This window comes from Erinaceus europaeus, chromosome 3, assembly GCF_950295315.1.
Source record: "Erinaceus europaeus chromosome 3, mEriEur2.1, whole genome shotgun sequence".
Classification (NCBI taxonomy): Eukaryota; Metazoa; Chordata; class Mammalia; order Eulipotyphla; family Erinaceidae; genus Erinaceus; species Erinaceus europaeus.
Window position 1 is genome coordinate 70,742,158 of NC_080164.1, and position 23,127 is coordinate 70,765,284.

General features: G+C 39.7%; 1 protein-coding gene across 2 annotated transcripts in view; it reads left to right on the forward strand.

Annotated features, from left to right (window-relative positions):
• The window catches only part of REV1 (REV1 DNA directed polymerase), a 93,361-nt gene that overhangs the window by 10,701 nt on the left and 59,533 nt on the right, over positions 1–23,127 (forward strand). For both annotated transcript variants that reach the window (XM_060187458.1, XM_060187459.1), the window contains exons 2-4: positions 8,874–8,937; positions 10,629–10,755; positions 21,760–21,928. In XM_060187458.1, the coding sequence (XP_060043441.1) occupies positions 8,884–8,937; positions 10,629–10,755; positions 21,760–21,928 (350 nt within the window). In that variant the 5' untranslated portion in view covers positions 8,874–8,883. The remainder of the gene's footprint in view (positions 1–8,873; positions 8,938–10,628; positions 10,756–21,759; positions 21,929–23,127) is intronic.

Genomic DNA, 23,127 nt, shown 5'->3' on the forward strand with positions numbered 1-23,127 from the left:
CCTTGTTTTATTGTTGTAGTTGTCATCGTTCTTGGATAGGACAGAGAAATGGAGATAGGGGAAGACAGAGGGGGAGAGAAAGATAGACACCTGCAGACCTGCTTTACCACTTGTGAAGCGACTCCCCTGCAGGTGGGGAGCCTCGGGCTGGAACTGGGTTTCGTATGCCGGTCCTTGTGCTTTGTGCCACCCGCACTTAACCTGCTGCACTACCGCCCGACTCCCATGACGTATTTTTCTATGCAAAAATGTGTCATGACTTTTCCAACAACCCAATAATTCCCTGAAGATTTTAATGCCAATTTTTGGGAATGTCAGATGGGAAGGATGGGGACTTAGCTTAAAGCCCCAGGATGGGTGAGGACGGAGTGTGCCAGTTGGTTCAAAGGGTACCACACCTGTCTGTCCATCAGCTTGGGAGTTGTTAGAATTTTTATCTCTTGATTACGGTATTGACCACCAAGTCTGTTGACCATAAAAGCAAAACAAAACAGTAAAACCTGGCTTATTTGGATACAACAGAAAATAATACTAACTGGAATGGGTGTTCATGGCTACACCTATGTGAATCAAGTAGTTGGGGCAGGGTCCAGGTCCTGGGGCATTTAGAAGAGTGTACATGTTACCATGCACAAGGACCTGGGCTCAAGCCCTCTGTAGTTCCCACCTGCGGGGGGAAGCTTTGTTGAAGCACCGTGCTGCAGGTTGTCTCTTTCTCGGTCTCCCTCTTCCTTCTCAGTTTCTCTACCAAAATAAATAAAATTAAGTATATATAGGAATTCAGTTTTGCAGTTTGGAATTCAGAAAAAATTGAGGGAACATGTTTGGAAACCAGTTAATTTTGCTGCATTGTAAAGCCAGATATGACAGTGTTCTGTATGTTATTAAAATGATGTCATCAAAGAAAAGGGGGGAAATGATATCTTCATGTCTTTCCCTCAATGAAAATCGGTAACTGTAGTGATTCTTTTTTTTTAAAGGAAGCTTTTTTCCCCTTCTCTCCCTTTCTTCCTTCCTTCCTTTCTTTTCTCTTTTTGTTTCCCTTGTTTATTGTCATTGTTGTAGTTATTATTGCTGTTATTGCTGTCGTTGTTGTTGGATAGAGAGAAATGGAGAGAGATGGGGAAGACAGAGAAGGGGAGAGGAAGATAGACACCCACAGACCTACTTCACCACTTGTGAAGCAAACCCCTTGCAGGTTTGCCAGGGTCTCTAACTGAGATCCTTATCTGGATCCATGTGCTTTGTGCCATGAGTGTTTATTCTGCTGCACTAACACCCAACTCCCACTATAGTGATTCTTTTAAGAGTGTCATTTCTGCCATTCAAGAGGTTGGGAGTTTCAAGAACACCTTCAGGCTTAATAATTCATTGGTTATACTTAAATTAGAAACTTTGAAAGCTGTTGTGCTCTGTTTACAATTCATAGCTGTTAAAGTTTGTCAGAGTAAAAGGATACAGAGGTTTTCAGTGTTTTTTTTTTCAAGGGTATTGGAAACAAATTTGCACCCCAAGCTTGCTGTAGCAGCTGCAAGCTTTGGTTTTCACCATTACAATGTTCCCCTTGGATATCCTCTTGGGAGTTCAAAGCATCCAGTAAACTGACAAGGCAGAGTCACCAGAAAAGGACACCTGATTTCCATGATAAATATGGTAATGCTGTATTAGCTTAGTAGAGCTGCTGCTTTTTGTGTTGCTGTATGGACATACACTAGGAATCACTCATAGCTTATAGGTAAATATTCATCAAGATGAATAACATCATGGACTTAAAGATCACCTCTCACTAACCAAGGACAAAAGCTAGACCTTTCTTTGAATATCGTTAATCCTTCACAGACACATCTGTGTATGGGAAGTAAAGGCAGTTGCATAACATAGATGCTTTCATTTACAAAGTTTTTTTTTAAATGAGTGAACATATAAAATACATTTAAGAAACTGTGACTAGAATTTGTCAGGTTTACCTCTACCAGCTGCCTGACTGCTTGTGAGTTTCCTCTTTCTCTTTCTTTCTTTTTTTTTTTTACCAGAGCACTGTTCAGTTCTGGTTTATGGTGGTGTGGGGGATTGGATGCTACCTACCCCCCCACCCCCACTGCTTGTGATTTGCTTAAGGTGACACAGTTTTTTTGTTTGTTTTGTTTTTTGCCTCCAGGGTTATCCCTGGGGCTCGGTGCCTGTACTACTATGAATCCACTGCTCCTGGAAGCCGTTTTTTCCCCTTGTTGTTTATTGTTATTATTATTGTTGTTGTTATTGCTGGACAGAACAAGAGAGAAATCAGGAGAGGAGGGGCAAAGGGTGAGAGAAAGACACCTGCAGACCTGATTCACTGCTTGCGAAGCAACCCCCCCTGCAGGTGGGAAGCCACGGGCTTGCGCCAGTCCTTGTGCTTTACAATATGTGCGCTTAACCCGCTGTGCTACCACCTGGCCCCCAAGGTGAAACAGTCTTTTTAAAAAAATTATTTATTTACTCCCTTTTGTTGCCCTTGTTGTTTTATTGTTGTAGTTATTATTGATGTTGTTGTTGGGCAGGACAGAGAGAAATGGAGAGAGGAGGGGAAGACGAGAGAAAGCTAGACACCTGCAAACCTGCTTCACCGCTTGTTAAGCGACTACTTGCAGGTGGAGAGCCAGGTGCTTGAACCAGGATTCCACGTCATTCCTTGCGCTTTGTGCCACCTGCGCTTAACCCTCGGCGCTACCGCCCGACTCCCGGTGAAACAGTTTTAAAGCTGGTACTTTCTGAGTCTTGCTCATTCTTCTAGCGTTTGCCCAGTCTTGCTCATGAGGGTGGGCCACTTCCAGTTGTGTTCTGGATGAAACCTATTTGTAAGATCTGTTTTCCTCTGTCACATATATGTTGGCTGTATTTAATATTGACAGGCAGGTACTAAATTCAAAGCATCTTTATTATTTTTTTTATTGCCACTGGGGTTTATGCTAGGGATCAGTGCCTGCGTGATAGATCCACTGTTTCTGATGGCCATCCTCCCCCTCCTCCCTTTTTTCTTGACAGAGAAATTAAGAGGGAAAGGAGAGAGAAAAATAAGCTTAAAGCATAGTGGAAATCTAGTGTGAACTGATACTTTGCTTCTGCTAAAGATTAAATAGGGGAAAGGATGCATGCCTAATTCTTACATGATCTTTTTAAAAATATTTATTTCCTTTTTGTTGCCCTTTTTTATTGTTATAGTTATTATTGTTGTTGATGTCGACGTCGTTGGATAGGACAGAGAGAAATGGAGAGAGGAGCGGAAGACAGAGAGGGGGAGAGACAGACACCTGCAGACCTGCTTCACCGCCTGTGAAGCGACTCCCCTGCAGGTGGGAATCCGAGGGCTTGAACTGGGATCCTCATGCTGGTCCCTGCGCTTTGTGCCACGTGCGCTTAACTCGTTGCGCTACTGCCTGACTCCCCTCTTACATCATGAGACTTACATCATACTCCCCTCTTAAGTCCATCATGAGACTACCTCATAGAGATTTGAATATGCCCATTAAGAGAGTGGGAGAATTGGGAATTTTTTCCCCCCCATTATAGGGTTTCAGGTTTCCTGGGCTCATTACAGAATCAGCTGCTTTTCCATTTGCTTTAAATTTGACCCACCTGAAAAGCTGCTGTATGTTGACCCTGGGGACTAGGTGTGAAATCACTGACAGGCTTGGTTTGCCTTTATAATTGTTATTTTGAATATAATGCCTGGGAGTGAACCCAGAACCTGATGCATGTGATAAAGACAGAAATTGAGAGGGAAGGGAGAGAGAGAGAGGGAGAGAGACAAGGTATCTGCAGCCCTGCTTCACCACTTGTGAAGCTTTCACCCTGCAGGTGGGGGCCAGGGGCTTGAACTTGGGCCCTGTGCACTGTAATCTGTGCACTTGAGGGTAGAGTGAAGAAGAGCTATTCTACCACCCGTGGATTTCTCATGGTGCTGTTCTTGGTCCTCTTTTGTTGCTGGGTATGGATGCCACCCATGGTAGGACCTGAGCTTTCCCCACTGGATGTCTGGCAAGGCTTTGTTACTTTTTTTTAAATTTCTTTTTGGGGGATTAATGTTTACAGTTGACAGTAAAATACAATAGTTTATACATGTGTAACATTTCCCAGTTTTACACATAACAATTCAACTCTCACTAGGTCCTCCTGCCATCATCACCATGTTCTAGGATATGAACCCTCCCCCCACCCCTGAGTAAAGACTTTGGTGCAATATACCAAACCCAGTCCAAGTCCTGCTTTGTTATTTCTTATTTTTCAACTTTTATTATTATTATTATTGATTTAATAATGATCAACAAGATTACTTTTAATTTTAAGAGATGCTTCAGCTTTCCTCTGTTCTAGAGCTTTTCTCTGTTCTCTGTCCTATTTGAAGAAGCAGATCAGTTATTTATGAGTGAAAAATTGTCTCCTGATTTCAGACACATTGACAGAAGCCTTTATTTGCTGATATACCATTTTCCAAGAGTCGGGATTTACTTTTGCTACTTCCTGATCTCATACTACAAAGAAAGGTTGTGCTACTTTTTGGAGAACAGAGTGTTGTTTTGTTGGGGGCTTAACAAATGGGACGTTTATTACATTGAGGGTTATTTGAGTACATTAAAACCATGGCAGCAAAATAAGCGGGGGAAAGAACAGTTAACCATGTGGTGTGGAGCCATAGTCCTAGAGCTTAGTTACCAGTGCTAAGCTACATGTGTTCAGGTCCTGGGGAGAACGCCAGCAGCAGCAGGAACAGAGTCATAACGAGAGAAGAGTCAGAAGGGGGGAGGGCAATCAGTAAAAGAGTAATTTCCACCAGACACTTGCTTAAATAACTTCCTGTACACCTACAGTTCCTTGTGGGTTTTTGTAGGACTGTCCCATGCTCTTGACTTGATATCAGGTGGATTATTTTCATGCCCCATAATACATTTTTCTTACCATGAGTTGTGTTCCCAACACTGTGCACCACAAAACTGTGGCTCTTTGAAAAGATCTTTTAAAATATGAGAAATAAAAGGTAGATAAAATGAAATTTATGAAAGAGAGAGTTTGAAATATCAAGATATTATGGTATACTATACTTGACATTACTACATCTTCTCTCAGATAAGAGAAACCGGACCTGGCTTCCTCTGGTGTTTTCCAAAAGTATAGCAAAACATCTTTACCTGCTGTTTTGTTTTGCGAAGGAGGTAGTTTAATGGTTATGCAAAGGGACTCTTGTGCCTGAGGCTTCAAAATCCCAGATTCACTCCCCTGCTCCACACCACAAGGCATAGCTGAACAGTGCTCACTTGGGCTGGGTGAAGCTTAGGGGTTAAACATATAGCAAGGCATGTGCTCTATTGGGTCAGCTCTCCTTTTGCCCATCCATCGTATTTCTTGACTAGGTTATTCTCTGATATAGATAGTGAAACAACCAGCAGCGGTTTAGATAGATAAAAATGATGGCTTAATTAGGTTCTTGGAAGCCAATGCAGCAGTTCGGTGTTCTGGTCTTAGGGCCCAATAAATAAAGCTAAATTACACTGAGAATAGGTGTAAGAACGCCAGTCTTTTTAAAAAATATATATTTTATGTGGTCCGGGAGGTGGCGCAGTGGATAAAGCATCGGATTCTCAAGTATGAGGTCCTGAGTTCAATTTCTGGCAGCATATGTACCAGAGTGATATTTGGGTCTTTCTCCACCTATGTTACTCATTAATAAATAAATAAAATCTTTAAAAATATATATATATATATATATTTCATTTATTGATTAGAGACAAATCAAGAGCAATGGAGAAGATAGTGAGGAAGACAGACACCTGCAGCCCTGCTTCACCACTTGCAAAGCTTTCCCCCTGTAGTTGGGGACCAGGGTCTCGAACCCAAGTCCTTATACATTGTAACATGTGCACTCAACCAGGTGGGCCACAACCCGGTCCCAAGAAATAAATGTTAACGGTAACCCATTCAGCATGAATTAGTTTCTGTCATAAGTCAACATTCTCTAGTAATCAGCTTGCATTCCCAAAGAAACTGGATATTGGGGCCATGTGGTGGGTCACCGGTCAAGGGCACATATTACTATGTGCAAGGACCAGGGTTGCCCCCACTCCCCACCTACAGGGGACATACTCTCTCTTGCCCTCTATCCCTCCCTCCCCTCTCAGTTTTTCTCTGCCTTACCCAATAAAAAAAAAATGGCTTCCAGCAGCAGAGGATTCATAGTACTGGCACCAAGCCCCAGTGATAACCCTGAAGGCAGAAAGAGAGGGAGCAAAAAAGGAAAAGGAGGAAGGCAGGAAAATAGAGATTGGGTACCAAGAACATAGATCCCAAGATGGAGCTGGCGAATCGGCTCTTAAGTAATTTTTTCCACATTGTTCCATCATATGCTAATACTAAAATGAATAAGCTAATTATGCCCACATGGTCCCACCTTCCTCTTTGTCAGCTCTGACAGGTAACAGGCATAATTCATCATGTATTCCCACAATATAGAATTCTAAACTAGTTGGGAGTCGGGCGGTAGTGCAACAGGTTAAGTGCAGGTGGCCAAAGTGCAAGGACCGGTGTAAGGATCCAGGTTCAAGCTCTCTGCTCCCCACCTGCAGGGGAGTGCTTCACAGGCAGTGAAGCAGGTCTGCAGGTGTCTTTCTCTCCTCCTCTCTGTCTTCCTCTCTCCATTTCTCTGTCCTGTCCAACAATGACATCAATAATAACAACAATAATAATTAAAACAAGGGCAACAAAAGGGAATAAATATTAAAAAAAAGAATTCTAAACTAATAATTGTTTTTCTTAAAAAGCATTTTTGTCTTCTGGCTGTAATGTTTCTGATTAAAGACAACTGTTTAATTGTTTTTCCTTTGAGTATTTTGAATGATATCTTTATATTCTCCCCACCCATAAGAATTAAAAAAAAATATTTCCTGCTTTTACTTTTTTGCTGTTTTAATGTAATCTATGTAGGTATAAACTTCTATGTTTTCCTTCTTGATCTTCATTGGGCTTCTGGAACTTGTGGTTTAATATCTTAAATTAATTTTAGAATGCTGCTATTATTTCTTAGAATATACCTTCTGTTTTTTATTCTTCATTTATTGACTTTTTATTTTCTACTATTTTTCAACTCTAGAATTTAGAAGTTACATGTTTTCCAGGTTGTGTGTTTGTGTGTATGTATGCACTCTCACGCTCACTCATGCGCTCGCTCTCTTTCTCTCACACATACACACACACACTCACTCATTCATGCCCTCTTTTTTTTTTTTTTTTTTTTTTGTCTCCAGGGTTATTGCTGGGGCTTGATGCCTGTACTATGAATCCACTGCTCCTGGAGGCCATCTTTTCCCCCTTGCTGTCCTTGCTGTTTATCGTTATTGTTGTTATTATTGTTGTTGATATTGTTGGATAGGACAGAAAGAAATGGAGAGAGATGGGGAAGACAGAGGGGGAGAGAAAGATAGACACCTGCAGACCTGCTTCACTACTTGTGAAGCAACTCTCCTGCAGGTGGGGAGCCCAGGGTTCTAACCAGGGTCCTTACGCAGGTCCGCGCTCTTTGCGCCACATGCGCTTAACCCTCTGTGCCACTGCCCAGACCCCTCATTCATTCACTCTTACAACCTTAACATCACACATTTACAGTTTTACTACCCCTGGGCTGACTTTTTCATTTAGGGAGAGAGAAGTTTCCCCACTGCTGTGCCACTTCAGGATTGGCACATGGGCCACATTCATGGCACAGTATGCTTCCTACCTGGAGATCTACCTGTCCAGCCTAATTTTCCAATTCTTTACTGATACCCTGAAACTTGTCCATCATCTCATGAATCATAGGAAGCATGACTATTTTAAAGTGCTAAGATTACTATCTGGCATCTGTAGGATTTGCTTATTTTGTTTCTCACTCATGATCTTATTTCTAGTCAATAAAAAATTGGTATAGGCATATTGAAACTGGTTTGACCTGGATAATGAGTAAGGATTTTCCAGTGATAGTATAACTATTTTATATTAGTCTATATAATTATTAGAAAAGAAAGATCCAAATGCATCATGCTAATTTTGTAAAAGATTATGCATTAGTGTACCAATATGTAGCCATTTCAATTAGAATTGGACTGGACTGGGGAGAAAGCTAAAACTGTTAGCATAAACTTCCTTGCCTGAGGTCTTAAAAGCTCCAAGTTCAGTTCACCTTATGTCAGAACTGAGAAGTGTTCTAGTTTCTTCATTTGCATGCTCTGTGTGTCTCATTCTTATAACATAAACATTTTTGATGAGGAGAATTTCACTTTATAAAGACTTCCATTTAATGCATAGTTTGACTTAGAAATCATTTTATATCTTTGCTATCTACTTAGCCAGCTGGTGCAGAGATGAACCATCATTTGTTTGTTATGGTGGTTTATAATATAGTTGGTCAATTGTTGCCTCAAGGAAAATACCAGGTTTACTAGTTTATTATCATAATATTTCTACATCATGTCTCCTAGATACAGTTTTAATTAACATCTTTTAGGACTTTTTACATAGTGGATGAATTACACTCTGAGTACATTTTAGGTATCTGGTATGTGATAGGGAAGACATACTTAAGTGCATGTTAGGATTGGTACTTAGGAATATGTAAATTTTGCTGGTTAATATCTAAAGGAGTCATAATTTAAACACAGTAACTTAAATGTAGGAGGATGTTTTGAGTAACAAATTTTATTTGTGAACCAGGAGAATGAAATGTTTTGGAAGAGTTTTCTCAGCATTGTATTTATTTTTATGACTTGAACATTTAAATTTACTTAAATTTTATATTTTTTTAAAGTTGAAATAAATTACCAATAATACCACATTGAAATGTTGATATATTTCTTTTTCTTCTAATACAGAAGCTCCACCATGAGACGAGGTGGATGGAGGAAGAGAACTGAAAATGATGGCTGGGAAAAATGGGTGTGTTTTAAAAGAATAAAAATAATTATGTTGAATTGTCTAGGTATTTTTCCTTTTTCTTTTGGCTTATATTATGGCTTAAGACATGTTTTAACTTGTAAATTACTGGAGGCACTTTCTTTAAATATTAAAAAATATACTACAAACTAATGCTTTACCTCCTAAATTTTACTCTTAAGAATTTTATCTTGAGGAAAGAAATGTCTAGTTTGCAAAGTTAAGCATAATTTTATTGCACCATTAGTAACAGTACTGACAAATAGGGAAACAGAAATCCAGTAAGGGGTTTAGTCAGATAAATTTATCTTAGATAGTAAGACATTGTACAGTTATTAGCTTTCCATTTCTTAATCTGAGAATTTTTTAGTCTGGAAAGATGGTCTTGATTAGAGGATGTGTCATAAAGGAATACTATATAGAATTCTATTTTTGTAAAACTTCTGTGCTCTGAGACACAGATATAAACTTTGATAATGTGGCCCAAGATATTGATATTGAATAGGATATAATATTGTATTTACTTATTAATGAGAAAGGTAGGAGAGAAAGAACCAGACATCACTCTGGTACATGTGATGCTGGGAATGGATCTCAGGACTTCATGCTTAAGTTTGATCTACTGCACCACCTCCCGGACCACAATAGTTTTCTTTTGCAGTTGTAGAGCTTTGCACCTGCATATGATTCCACCACTCCTGACAGACTACTTTTTGTTCTGTAATTTTTTTTTAAGATTAAGATTTATTTAATTTAATAGGACAGAGAAATTGAGAGAGAAGGTAGATATAAGCAGTGTTTCACTGCTTGTAAGGCTTTCCCCTTGGGGACTGGGAGCTTGAATCAGGGTCCTTGTGTGTGGTATTATGTGCACTTAATCAGGTGCGCCACCATTCAGCCCCTTCTTTTGTAATTTTAAGATAGAGAAGGAAGATAGTATATTCACCAAATATTGTACTTGGTGCTTCCATGTGATATGCTGAGGGCTTGAACATGGGTCCTTATGAATCCTAAAATGTATGCACTGTAGATGAGCTATTCTCTAGGCCCTGTTTTATTTTATTTTTTTCTGTTTCTTTGCTGAAAAAAATACTGCTTTAGCAGTGAGAATGTAATACTGAATAATTAAAAGCAATGGATATTTTAAAGTTATGAACCATTTCTGAACACCTGTTGTTTTAAAGTCCTAATAATTTAAGCTTAATTAATTCAAGGTTTAGAAATTGTATAGATGAGTGTTTTGCATTCTTTTTGAGGTTGATATTAGTGATAAATAGTACTATTGTCATATTTGATTAGAACCAGAATATAGTCACTGAATGGCTGGCCAATATAGAATTTATTGTATTCTTGTTTACATCCATTCATAATACTGTACTCATTTGTTAAACTGTTAACTTTACTGAATATTTGTGAATTTAAACTTTTTCTTGACTTTTCCCTTTTTAAAAAAATAACTTATAACAAGGTGACAAAATTATGTGAATCATAATAGATGATAGATGAAAATAATAGATGAAAAGAGACATTTGACTTGTTTTATCACCTTGCCAACGGTTCATGCTTATATGCTGTATGTCATCATTAAACTTTCATCATTGGCGCAGAATATTCCTTTATAGAAATGAGCTGCTTTTTTAAAAATAGAGTAAAAAAAAATACAACTTTTATGATTACCTTTTCTTTAATTCTAGGGTGGATATATGGCTGCCAAGGTCCAGAAATTGGAGAACCAGTTTCGATCAGATGCTGCTATGCAGAAGGATGGAACTTCATCTACGATTTTTAGTGGAGTTGCCATCTATGTTAATGGATATACAGGTTGAGTACTTTGTTCTTTTAGGTACCCCATTTTGGCGTGTACTTTCGCTAGGAATAAGAGCTACTTGTTTTGAATACTGTTATTGATAATTTAACTTGAATGTGAAAATCATACAAAATAGCAGCAGTAAAAGCATAGGACTTGGATGTGTGAGGCCTTGTATTCAATCCCTGGTGGTAGCCATATGCCAGCACTGAGTGAGTGATACACTTGTCTCTCTTAAAAATAAATGAAAATGATTTTTTAAAAAATAAAAATGAAATTCTTTACTTAGATATTCCACATTTCCTGTCTTTACTCTGTTGGCCATTATAGAATTACATGATTTTAAGAATCAAATGAAGTTAAAAACGAAAGAGTGTAATCCTCTTGCTTTAACAGTTGATTGACCATTCATCACAGTTGTGTGGGACTTACAAACTATGAACTTTTCCATAATCACTGTAGCTCTTTTGTCTTAAACTGATAGCTCTACTTATTTTTGCTACCAGGATTTTCCATAGTAAGTTCACTCCTGCAGTTTCACTGCTTGTGATTGACTTACTTATTATTTGTTTGTTTATTTTATAGAGGAGGGAGAGACAGAAAGAAGGAAAGATAGCATAGCACTATTTATGAAGCATCTTTTGCATGGTTTTCCCATTTGGTAGCTAAGGGCTCAAAAACCTAGGTGCTTGCATAGGTAAAGTGTTCGCCCTTAGATATGAGCCCCCAAACCAAACGTGCAGCCTGGGAGGTGGCACAATGGATAATTTTAAACTCTCAAGCATGAGGTCCCAAGTTTGGTCTCCAGAATTGCATGTTCCAGAGTAATGCTCTGACCCTCCCTCACTCCCTCTCTCATTAATTAATGAATAAATGAATTTTTATTTTTTATTTTTTAAAATTTTTTATTTAAGAAAGGATTAGTGAACAAAAGCATAAGGTAGGAGGGGTACAACTCCACACAATTCCCAACACCCAATCCCCATAACCCACCCCCTCCCATGGTAGCTTTCCCATTCTCTATCCCTCTGGGAGCATGGACCCAGGGTCGTTGAGGGTTGCAGAAGGTAGAAGGTCTGGCTTCTGTAATTGCTTCCCCGCTGAACATGGGCGTCGACTGGTTGGTCCATACTCCCAGTCTGCCTCTCTCTTTCCCTAGTAGGGTGTGACTCTGGGGAAGCTGAGCTCCAGGACACATTGGTGGGGTCTTCAATCCAGGGAAGCCTAGCCAGCATCCTGGTGGCATCTGGAACCTGGTGATTGAAAAGAGAGTTAACATATGAAGCCAAACAATTTGTTGAGCAATCATGGATCCCAAGCTTGGAATAGTGGAGAGGAAGTGTTAGGGAGGTACTCACTGCGAACTCTAGTGTACTTCTGCTTTCAGGTATATATTCTGCAGTAGTTTATGGATATGTGTGCACATAAGCTCTCTCTCACAGAAACTGGTGTATATCTAGGTTATGGGACTTTGTTAGAAAGTGAACTACCTGAGATGAAATTAGAGTGTACTATTAAAGGAAAGGTCTCACCCGAGTAATGAAGCTGAAGGGTTGTCATTCCACACGTGAAGTCTCTGGATACATTCTGAGGTGAAGCATGTTGAGGTAGCAATCGTTGCTTTGGTTAGGTTGTGATCGGCAGATGCAATGTTATTTGGTTTGGATTGGGAGATGCATACGGGAAAGTGGGCCCTATCCAAGGGTTCCAGGACTGGGGGAAGTAGGGGCTCTATAGTGAAGATGTGAGGTTCCTGCTGTCTTAGGGTTCAAAAAGACAATCAATAGTTAATATTATCGTCACATTATTTGTTAATTGGGTTAACTTTGAAAATGAATTTTTAAAATACCCAAATGCATAGACTATGAAGTGGTTTACTTTTTAGGCTTATTAAATTGTTTTTTTTCCTGAGGTAGACCCATGGAATGTTTATTTTCAGTGAACTTTCTTATCAAAATAAAGCTGGTCCATCAAATCTAGCTCCTCTGGAGAGAGGTTAGTTACTATGCGAACCAGTGTTGAAATTATCAGTTTTTAAATTTTGAAAATATTTTAAAGTCATATTTATTTATTTATTTGGTAGAGACAACCAGAAATTGAGTGTAAACGGGGGCTAGAAAGGGAGACCATTCTTGAAGCGTTCTTCCTGCAGGTGGGATCGGGTCCGCACATGGCAACATGTGCACCACCACCCGATGCCAAGATTACTTCATTTTTACAATGTGGGTAAAAAATCCAAGTCTGGAAACTTTGGCACTGGTGATGTTTCTGAAAATGTAGTTGGCAGGAATGTGGCTTGATAAGATTTATAACGTGAAACAAGGGAATGTAAAAGTATAACACATTTCATTTATATGGACTTGCTTGAAAACTTAACCCTACATTGTTGGGGTTTGTGTGTGCTATCACAGAGCTTAGTACCTATATGGCTCGTGTGTGTGTGTGTGTGTGTGTGTGTGTGTGTGTATGTGTATTATATATATATATCATCACAGAGCTTAGTACCTATATGGCTCCACTGTTCCTAGCTGTAGTTTGTTTAATGTTCTCCCTCTGTCTTTGGTAGAAGGTGAGAGAAAGGCAGTATTGCTTCACTGCTCATGAAACTTCTTCCCCCCTGCAGTTGGGGACTAGTAATCCAGATGCTCCATGCCTGGCCCCACTTTGCTATTTTCTGTTCTTATGAATGTGCTGCATTAGGAAAGAGTCTGTCATCTTGACAGATCTAGTTGTTTTGGAGATAGATATATTCCAGTGATTATTTTTTTTTCAATTTTTTAAATACTCCCTTTTGTTGCCCTTGTTGTTTTATTGTTGTTGTTGTTATTGATGTCGTTGTTGGATAGGACAGAGAGAAATGGAGGGGAAGACGGGGAGAGAAAGAGAGACCTGCAGACCTGATTCACCCCCTGTTAAGCCGACATGGCGAGAAGTGCACGGATTTGCGTAAGGGCACCAGTTTGAGCCCCACTGGCTCCTCACTTGCAGGGGACTTGGCTTCACAAGCAGTGAAGCAGGTCTTCAAGTGTCTGTCTTTCTCTCCCTTCTCTGTCTTCCCTTCCTCTCTCAATTTCTTTCTGTCCTATCCAGCAACAACAGCAGCAATAACAACAACAATAATAACAACGATAAACAACAAGGGCAACAAAAGGGAAAAAAATTGCCTCCAGGAGCAGTGGATTTGTAGTGCAGGCACTGATCCCCAGCAATAACCCCAGAGACAAAATAAACAAAAATAAAATGTCACATCTAGAATATATAAGAACTCCTGTAATTCAATGCAAAAAACAAACAAACAAAAAAAAAAAACAACTAATGTTTATGCTTAACAAGGTGCACCACTACCTGGCCGTGGGATATAATTTTAAACTTTAATTCAGGTGATAACTTTAGTGTCCTAAAGTGCTTTCATTATTATTAAGAACACTTTTTATTTGATGTAAAAATTCTAAAAATAGTTTGGATGTTTAGAAAGTCGTGATTCTTCAAACCATACATCTTTGTATTACTTTTTTTTTTACATTGTCATCAAGTTTAATACACAATTTTCAGCCTACAGAAAGACAAATCACTGACAACGGGGCCAAGGTCTCCTTTTTGAGGGCTGGGTTTTTTTTTTTTTTTCTCCTTTTGCTATTGGGAAATAAATTTAAAAATTGTGTCATTGAATAAAAAAAAATGAGGAGAAAATAATTCACTGAGTAGATGGCTTTTCTGGTATTCTAGCCCCCCCACAGTGACCCCCTGTTCTGTTTTTAAATCTAGTACCTGTTTAAGAGGAGATGAACATTATTTAGTGTATTAGATTTGCACTACTGGATTTATTTTATTTTTTTCTTTTAAAAAAATATTTTATTTATTTATTTATTTATTTATTTATTTATTTATTCCTTTTGTTGCCATTGTTTTATTGAGAGAAAGAAACCTGCAGACCTGCTTCACCGCTTGTGAAATGACTCCCCCACGGTGGGGTGGCATCTCAAACTGGGATCCTTCCACTGGTCCTTGCGCTTTTGTCACGTGTGCTTAACCTGCTGCGCTACCGCCCGGCTCCCTTTTTTTCCTTTTTTAAAGTGTTACCTTGTCTAGCTATCTTTACTGCTTATCCTGTAAGAGATCAGCCAGTCTGCTAATAAAGAAAATTACCTATCAGGGTGGAGGTAGATAGAATAATGGTTATGCAAAGAGACACTGATACCTGAGGCTTCTAAATCCCAGTCTTAATCCGCTGCACCACCGTAAGACAGAGCTGATAAGTGCTCTGGTAAAAATAAATAATGAAATAATTATCTGTCTTAAGTTTCTTTCTCCCAGTAGTCTGTAAAAGTGGATGAATATAACTCCATGATGAAAAAAACCATGAGGATAGAGGCATTGGCTCTGATTGCTTCAAGCCTGTTGTAGAGTGCTGTAAGAACTAAAAATCTGTGTAACAGGAATGAGAATAGGGAGATATGTGGGGCTTGGTTTTGAGAGAGCTGGCCCAGCAGAGAGCATTACTGTATGTGAGGCCTGGAGTTGCCATTCCATAACCACATGGGAGCATCATGAGGGTAACTCCAAGAGTAGTAGAGCAGCACTGGTATCTCTCCTCTCTTCCTCTGCTCTTTTTCAAAAATAAATAAGTGTAAATAAAGAGGGACACGGCGATGAGTGGCATACCTGGTTGAGCACACAAATCATTGTGTACAAGGACTCAGGCTCAAGCCCCTGCCCTCCTCCACCTGCAGGAGTGGTGAAGCAGATCTCTGGGTGTCATTCTCTCTTGCGCTCTAATAAAAAAATAAAGAGAAAAATACTAAAAAATATTAAAAAAAAAAAAAAAAAAAGGAAAGGAAGAAAGGTCTGGGGAGGCCTCTCAATGGCTTACCTGGATCCAGTCCCCAAAGTTCCATTAAAAAAAGGGAGGTAGAGGGGGAGTCGGGCTGGTAATGCAGCGGGTTAAGCGCACATGGCTCAAAGAAGGGCCAGGACTAGTGTAAGGATCCCAGTTTGAGCCCCGCTGGCACCCCACCTGACGGGGGGTTGCTTCACAAGCAGTGAAGCAGGTCTGTAGGTGTCTGTCTTTCTCTCACCCCTCTGCTCCCCCTCCTCTCTCCATTTCTCTCAGTCCTATCCAGTAGTGACATCAATAACAACAAGGGCAACAAAAGGGAAAAAATAGCCTCCAGGAGCAGTGGATTTGTAGTGAAGGTACTGAGCACCAGCAATAACCCTGGAGGCAAAAAAAAAAAAAAGTGGGGAGGGGTAAGCAGGGGGCCAGGTAGTGTCGCATCTGGTTAAGATCCAGAGAGAGTTCACGCACATGCCCCCCCCACCCCCACACACACAGTGTGAAGACCTGGGTTTAAGCCTCTGGTCCCCACCTGCATGTGGGAAAGCTTCATGAGTGATGAAGCAGTGCTGCAGGTATCTCTCTCCCTACCTACCTCCCCATTCCCTCTCACTTTCTGTCTCTACCCAATAATAAATAAATAAAATTTTTAAAACTTTAGTTAAAAAAGAATAAGCAGAGTGATCCAGGATGTGGCGCAATGGATAAAGCATTAGACTCTCAACCATGATGTCCCAAGTTCAATCCTCAGCAGCATATGTACCAGAGTGATATCTAGTTCTTTTTCTTTCCTCCTTTCTCATTAATAAATAAATAAAATCTTAAAAAAAAGAATAAGCAGATATGTGAGATATATGTCTTTATCTTACTAATTATATATATATATATATATATATATATATATATATATATATATATTCCCCTTTTGTTGCCCATGTTGTTTTTCATTGTTGTAGTTATTGATGTAATTGTTGTTGGATAGGACAGAGAAATGGAGAGAGGAGGGGAAGACAGAGAGAGGGGGAGTGGTCACAAAATTAGTGTTATTTATTTTTCTTTGTTTCTGATTACAAAGCTCTTAGTGCCAACATCACCACCTGAGCTGCTTGATGCAAAAATTTAAGATTAGTTGTCAGTTGCCCTACTACATTATTACTTAAAATATGTTTCTAAAATAAATACATAATATTTTGCATATCCCATTATAGAGTAAATGTTCTTGAAATAAATTTACTAATGTTGTAAAAATAAGAACTACAGGGTGTTTTTGCTGGAGTTTGTGAAAGTGATAGCTTTACTAGGTACATTAAAATTGCTATGGGAGAACCCCCGGCTCCCCACCTGCAGGGGTGTCGCTTCACAGGCGGTGAAGCAGGTCTGCAGGAGTCTGCCTTTCCCCGTCTTCCTGTCCTCTCTCCATTTCTCTCTGTCCTATCCAACAATGACGATACCAATAATAATAATAACAACAATAACAATGAAAAAGCAACAAGGGCAACAAACATGGAAAATAAATATTTTTTAAAAAATTGCTATGGGAAAAGAAGCAGAGAGAAGGAACAAACTAGCCAGTCATGTGACAGGAGCCATTTCACGTCAGAGTCAGAGCAGGGTCAGAGCAGAGCAGCTCTCGAGCAGCAGCAGTTGATTGTAAGTCAACCCTTGATATAAGACTTTATCTTTAAAAAAGAAAAGGTTTGAACCTGTACAGCTTGGACTTTAGGAAAATCTGTTGCTTTAATAACAAAATAGATATTTAAGACTCCTACACCACCACCACCCCTATTCCCAGGTTATGGTAGTTGTTAGTTTAATTTAGATCTTTCATTAGGATATTAAGAGAAAGAAATGAGAAATTAGGAGCCAGGCGGTGGTGCACCTGGTTAAGCTCACACATTACAGTGCATAAGGACCCAGGCTCAAGCCCTTGATCTCCACCTCCAGGGGAAAAACTTCATGAGTGGTGAAGTAAGGCTGCAGGTATCTATCTCTTTCCCTCTCTATTTTCCCCTCCCCTCTCAATTTCCCTCTGTCTACCCAATAATAAATAAATAAGTTTTTTTTTTGCCTCCAGGGTTATTGCTGGGGCTTAGTGTCTGCACCATGAATCCACTGCTCCTGGAGGCCATTTCCCCCGCTTTTGTTGCCCTTGTTGTATAGCCTTGTCATAGTTATTGTTGTTGATGTTGTTCGTTGTTGGATAGGACAGAGAAATGGAGAGAGGAGGGGAAGATGGGGAGAGAAAGATAGACATCTGCAGACCTGCTTCACCGCCTGTGAAGTGACTCCCCTGCAGGTGGGGAGCCGGGGGCTTAAACCGGGATCCTTATGCCAGTCCTTGCACTTCGCACCACGTGTGCTTAACCTGCTGCACTACCACCCAACCACCAAAAATATTTTTAAAAAGAGGATGAGAGAGAAATTAAATTAGCCCAGGAGGTGGTACCATGGACCACAGTGTTGAACTCTTTAATCATGAGGTTCAGAGTTTGATCCTGGGCATTGCATGAGCCAGAGTTGTGCTCTGATTCATGTTACCATGTTCTCTCTCTCTCTCTCTCTCACACACACACACATTAAATGCCTTAAAATACAGTTTCTTCTTTTTTTTTTTTTTTTCCCTCCATGGTTATCGCTGGGGCTCAGTGTCAGCAGTACAAATCCATTGCTCCTGGTCGCCTTTTTTAGAAGTTTTTTTTTGTTTTATTGGACAGGACAGAAAGAAATTGAGAGAGGAGGAGGAGATAGGGAGAGACAAAGATAGAACCCGCTTTGCCACTTGTGAAGTATTCCCCCTGTGAGTGGGGAGCCAGGGGCTTGAACCCAGATCCTTGTGCAGGTCCTTGCGCTTTATACTACTATATGTGCTTAGCTGAGTGTGCCATCACCTGGCTACCGAAAATTAGTTTAATATAATATTACTGCTATAATTGGTGGCATGAGCTCTTGGCACTGCCATAAGAAGAAATTCAAAAGCACACTAAAAGATTTAGCAAAGGGCAAGTAAAGTTTATTTAGGAAACAGAAAAATGTACACATGCACAGACTTGAGTGGATATGCTTGAGAAGCAGCTTCTGAACTTTTGTGTTTTTGTTTGTTTGCCACCAGGGTTATTGCTGGGGCTCAGTGCTTGCACATTAAATTGGCTTCCAGCAATGATTCTCCCCGTTTTCCTCCATTCTTGATAGAGACAGAGAAACTGAGAAGGAACAGAGAAAGACAGAGAGACCTGCCAGCACTTCACTCATGAAGGTTTCCTGCTGCAAGTGGGAAGCTTGAATGTGAACTTGTGTCCTTGTTATGCAGTAAATGCATGTGCTCTACAGATGTGCCATTCCCCAGTTCATGTATACCTGTTGATATGGTGCTTTTGGGTGGAATGATAATCAAGTACACTGGATAATGATTGATTCAAGGGGTAGGAGGGCTGAGGCAGAAACTAGCACTTTGAGTTAGCCTACAGTCTGGAATTCCTGGCTGTTCATAGAGTAAGATAATAGAAAGGGGATAAAGAATTCATGATAAGTACTTTGGTGGCAGGTACAGTGTGGAACTATACCACTACTACATCAAAGAAAAATCCATGTTAAACTAGAGAGGAAACTCATTTTCACTGAATATTAGCAGACAGTAAGTTTTGAGGCTACAATTTATGTGGCTATGCTGAAAAGGGTAGTAATTTTATGTTTGCTGGATTTTAAAGGTGGTGGGAATTGGGGTAACTGTTTACATGCTTTCTGCTCTAGGAAGATGGGTGCTTTATTCACAGTGGAAAGATTTAAAATTGTGGATGGCAGAGTCAGCAGTTTAGTCCATAGCTAGTAAGCCAAATGGTTAATAATTAATCATGCTTGTTTCTTCTCTTTAGAATGCAGCTCAGAAATGCCTGTATTTTTACCAGGGTAGAAAAGTTAAGAGCCTGATACTCTTACAGCTATTTTATAATTCAGATTTTTAGTCATTCCTGGTGATTGTTCATAATATGATGGTGATGTGATTATCTCTCATTTCTCTTGCCTAAATCAACTTGCCTGCTTTACTAGTAATGCAGTCCAAAATAGAGGTTTAGTGAGATAAATATCTCTTCAAAGGACAGCATAAACCACAGTATTCTGGTCTAAGGTAATTCCTATTGCTTTCTTTTCTCATTTTATTTTATTTTATTGGATAGAGACAAATATTGAGGGGGATGGTCCAGAGCTCTCAAGCATGAGTTCAATACGCGGCAGCACATGTACCAGGGTGATGCCTAGTTCTTTCTCTCTCCTCCTATGTTTCTCATCTTAAAAAAAAAAAGAAAAGAAAAGAAAGAAAGAAAAGAAAAATAAATTGAGGGGGGATAGAAAGGGTAAGAGATAAGACACCTGCAGCCCTGCCTCACCACTTGCGAAGCTTCCTCCCTGCAAGTGGGGAGGGATCAGGGGCTTGAACCCAGGTCCTATAATGTGTGTTCTTAACCAGGTGTACCACTGCCTGACCCCTAGCTTTATTTTTTGTTTTATTATTTTTTAAATTAACGATTTAATATCAGTTTATAAGATAATAGGAGTATATTTTTACAACCAAAGTTCTATACCACTATGCCCCAGCAATAACCACTGTAGTTCTCCCAAGGTCTTTTAACTTTACAAAGAGTAAAATTTACAATTAAAAGAATTTTTTTTTTTCCAAAATGTGTTTCTTATGCTGCAATTTTTGTCATCTGTTGACTTTATATTTTGGCTATGATACAAGTTCATAATAGGTAATGGAATGGAGCATCCTAACTTTTTATCTTTGCAAATAAAATTGAACTTAATAGGGGAAAGTTGTTTCTGTAATAAGTTTGTTCATAGTAAGCATGAGCACTGTCTGACTACCATTGTATTATTCTATTCTAAAGGAGTTTGTCAGATTAAGTGTAAGCTCAACAATAGATCTATAAGTAGTTTATTATTATTTTTTTAAATTAATTTATTCACTTTTGTTACCCTTGTTTATTGTCGTTGTTGTTATTGCTGTCATTGTTTTTGATAGGACAGAGAGAAATTGAGAGAGGTGGGGAGAGAAAGACACCTGCAGACCTGCTTCACTGCCTGTGAAGTGAACGCCCTGCAGGTGGGGAGCTGGGGACTCAAACTGGGTTCCTCATGCCGGTCCTTTTGCTTTGCACCATGTGGCTTAACCCGCTATGCTACTGCCCGGCTTCCGAGTAGTTTATGTCTTAAGATACAGTATCAAGATAATATAGCTGAATGTAATCGAAGCTTTTAATAGTCTTACCCTTTTATTAATACTTGATTTTTCCCCCCAAATGGACTGGTATTTATTGCATTATTAAAGTAGTACCCTCTCTAAAGTCATCTGAAGTGTACAGGAAACATTAAAACAGGTCATGTTGGGGGTCGGTCAGTGGCACAGTGGTTAAGCGCACGTGGCGCAAAGCGCAAGGACCTGCATAAGGATCCTGGTTTGAGCCCCCGGCTCCCCACCTGCAGGGGAGTCGCTTCACAAGCGGTAAAGTGGGTCTGCAGGTGTCTATCTTTCTCTCACCCTCTCTGTCTTCCTCTCCTCTCTCCATTTCTCTCTGTCCTGTCCAACAACTAACAACATCAACAATAGTAATAGTAACCACAATGAGGCTACAACAAGGGCAACAAAAGGGGGGGGGGGATGGCCTCCAGCAGCAGTGGATTCATGGTGCAGGCACCGAGCCTAGCAATAACCCTGGAGGAAAACAAAAAAACAGGTCATGTTATGACAGCAGCTGATGACTTTCTACCTTCTGCAAATATATATTTGTCTCAGGGAAATACTTCACTTACTAGCACTTTGTCACACTGCTTGCTTCTCGTTACCATTTCAGATGCACTTTCTGTGCTCTGAGGTACCTCTCTGTTGCCCCGGGGCTTTGCCAAGACACTAAAAAGTTTAGTTGCCAGGCATTAATATTTGATTCTTGACATCTCCACTTCTTAGGTATCTATTAGCATTAGAATTTTTTTATGTTTGTCAGTTATCTCTAGCAATGAGGAAGAAGTTATGCTTTGTCAGTCTTTTATTTACTTTTCTTCTTTGTTTATTTGTAACAGCCATATGGGAAGTGAACCATTGGCATATTCTTTACATTAACCTGTTTTAGGGATTATTCAACTCGGATTCCACTTCCTTGTTTGTATGACTCAGTAAATATTAATTTTACAGATCCTTCTGCTGAAGAACTGAGAAAACTAATGATGTTACATGGAGGACAATACCATGTTTACTATTCCAGATCCAAAACAACGCACATTATTGCAACAAATCTTCCTAACACCAAAATTAAAGAGCTGAAAGGGGAAAAAGTAATAAGGCCAGAATGGATTGTGGAAAGGTAAGTTTAGTTACATTAGTAAGTTGTAAAAATGGAAATATTTAAAAACTTTTATTATAAGCATTTCTCTAACCTCCCTTGTCTCTTAAGGGTGAAAAATAATGTCATAGCATTACTGTACTGTGGTTGGTCTCAATTGACAATTCAGATACACTCAGATTTAGCATCCTATTAAATTGGTGTGTTAGTTGTCTTAAAAAACCTCAGCTACTAGAATTCAGGGGAGATAACCTCCAATATGCAGCAGGAAGCAGTGATGAGGGAGCTGTTTAGTTAAGCATTTTATTTACTTATTCAACAATATTGGGGCGGGGTAGATAGCATAATGGATATGCAAGAGACTCATGCCTGATGCTCCAAGTCCCAGGTTCAATCCCCCACACCACCATAAGCCAGAGCTGAGCAGTGCTCTGGTAAAAACAAAACAAAAAAACAATATTTGGTGAGGCTTTCTGACACATAGAAACAGAGACATATATTATAAATATATGTCTGAGATATATATATATTATAAATTATATAGAAACAGAGACAGAGAGGGGAAGATAGCTCAACACAGAAGCTTCTTCCAGTGTAGTAGGGCTTGGGCTCAAGCCTGGGTTGTATGCAAGTCAAAACAGGTGAACTATCTTGCCAACCTATATTCAACAAATATCTTCGCATCTTATAAAACTAGACAGTATTCTGTTTACTTGGAAAATATTGATGAACACAGGGATTCTTTCTTTACCACTTGGAGCTCCTCCAGGATCGGTGGATTCATGGTGCAGGCACTGAGCACAGCAATAACTCTGGAGGAAACAAAACAAAACAAAACAAAACAAAAAACTTACCCCATCTGTGCAGGCAGGTCAGGGAGAGGTCGTGGCAGCGTTTGGGATTTGATGGCTAGGCAGAGAGAGCAGTTTTTCCACTTTGTGTTGAATCTTTCGTATTATGAAAAACCTACTTCCTGTGGTTAGATTCTCATAGAGATCTGCTGTGAGTTGAGAAATGATAGTGATTGGGGGCTAGGCGGTGTTGTACCCACTTTAGCACACATAGTACTGTGTGCATGGACCTGTGCAGGAACCTGGGTTTAAGCCCCTGCTCTCTACCTGCAGTGGGGTCGCTTCACAAGTTGTGAAGCTGGTCTATAGGTTTTTTATCTCTCCCTCTCTGTCTTTCTCTCCCACCTCAACTTCTCTCTGTCCTAGTCA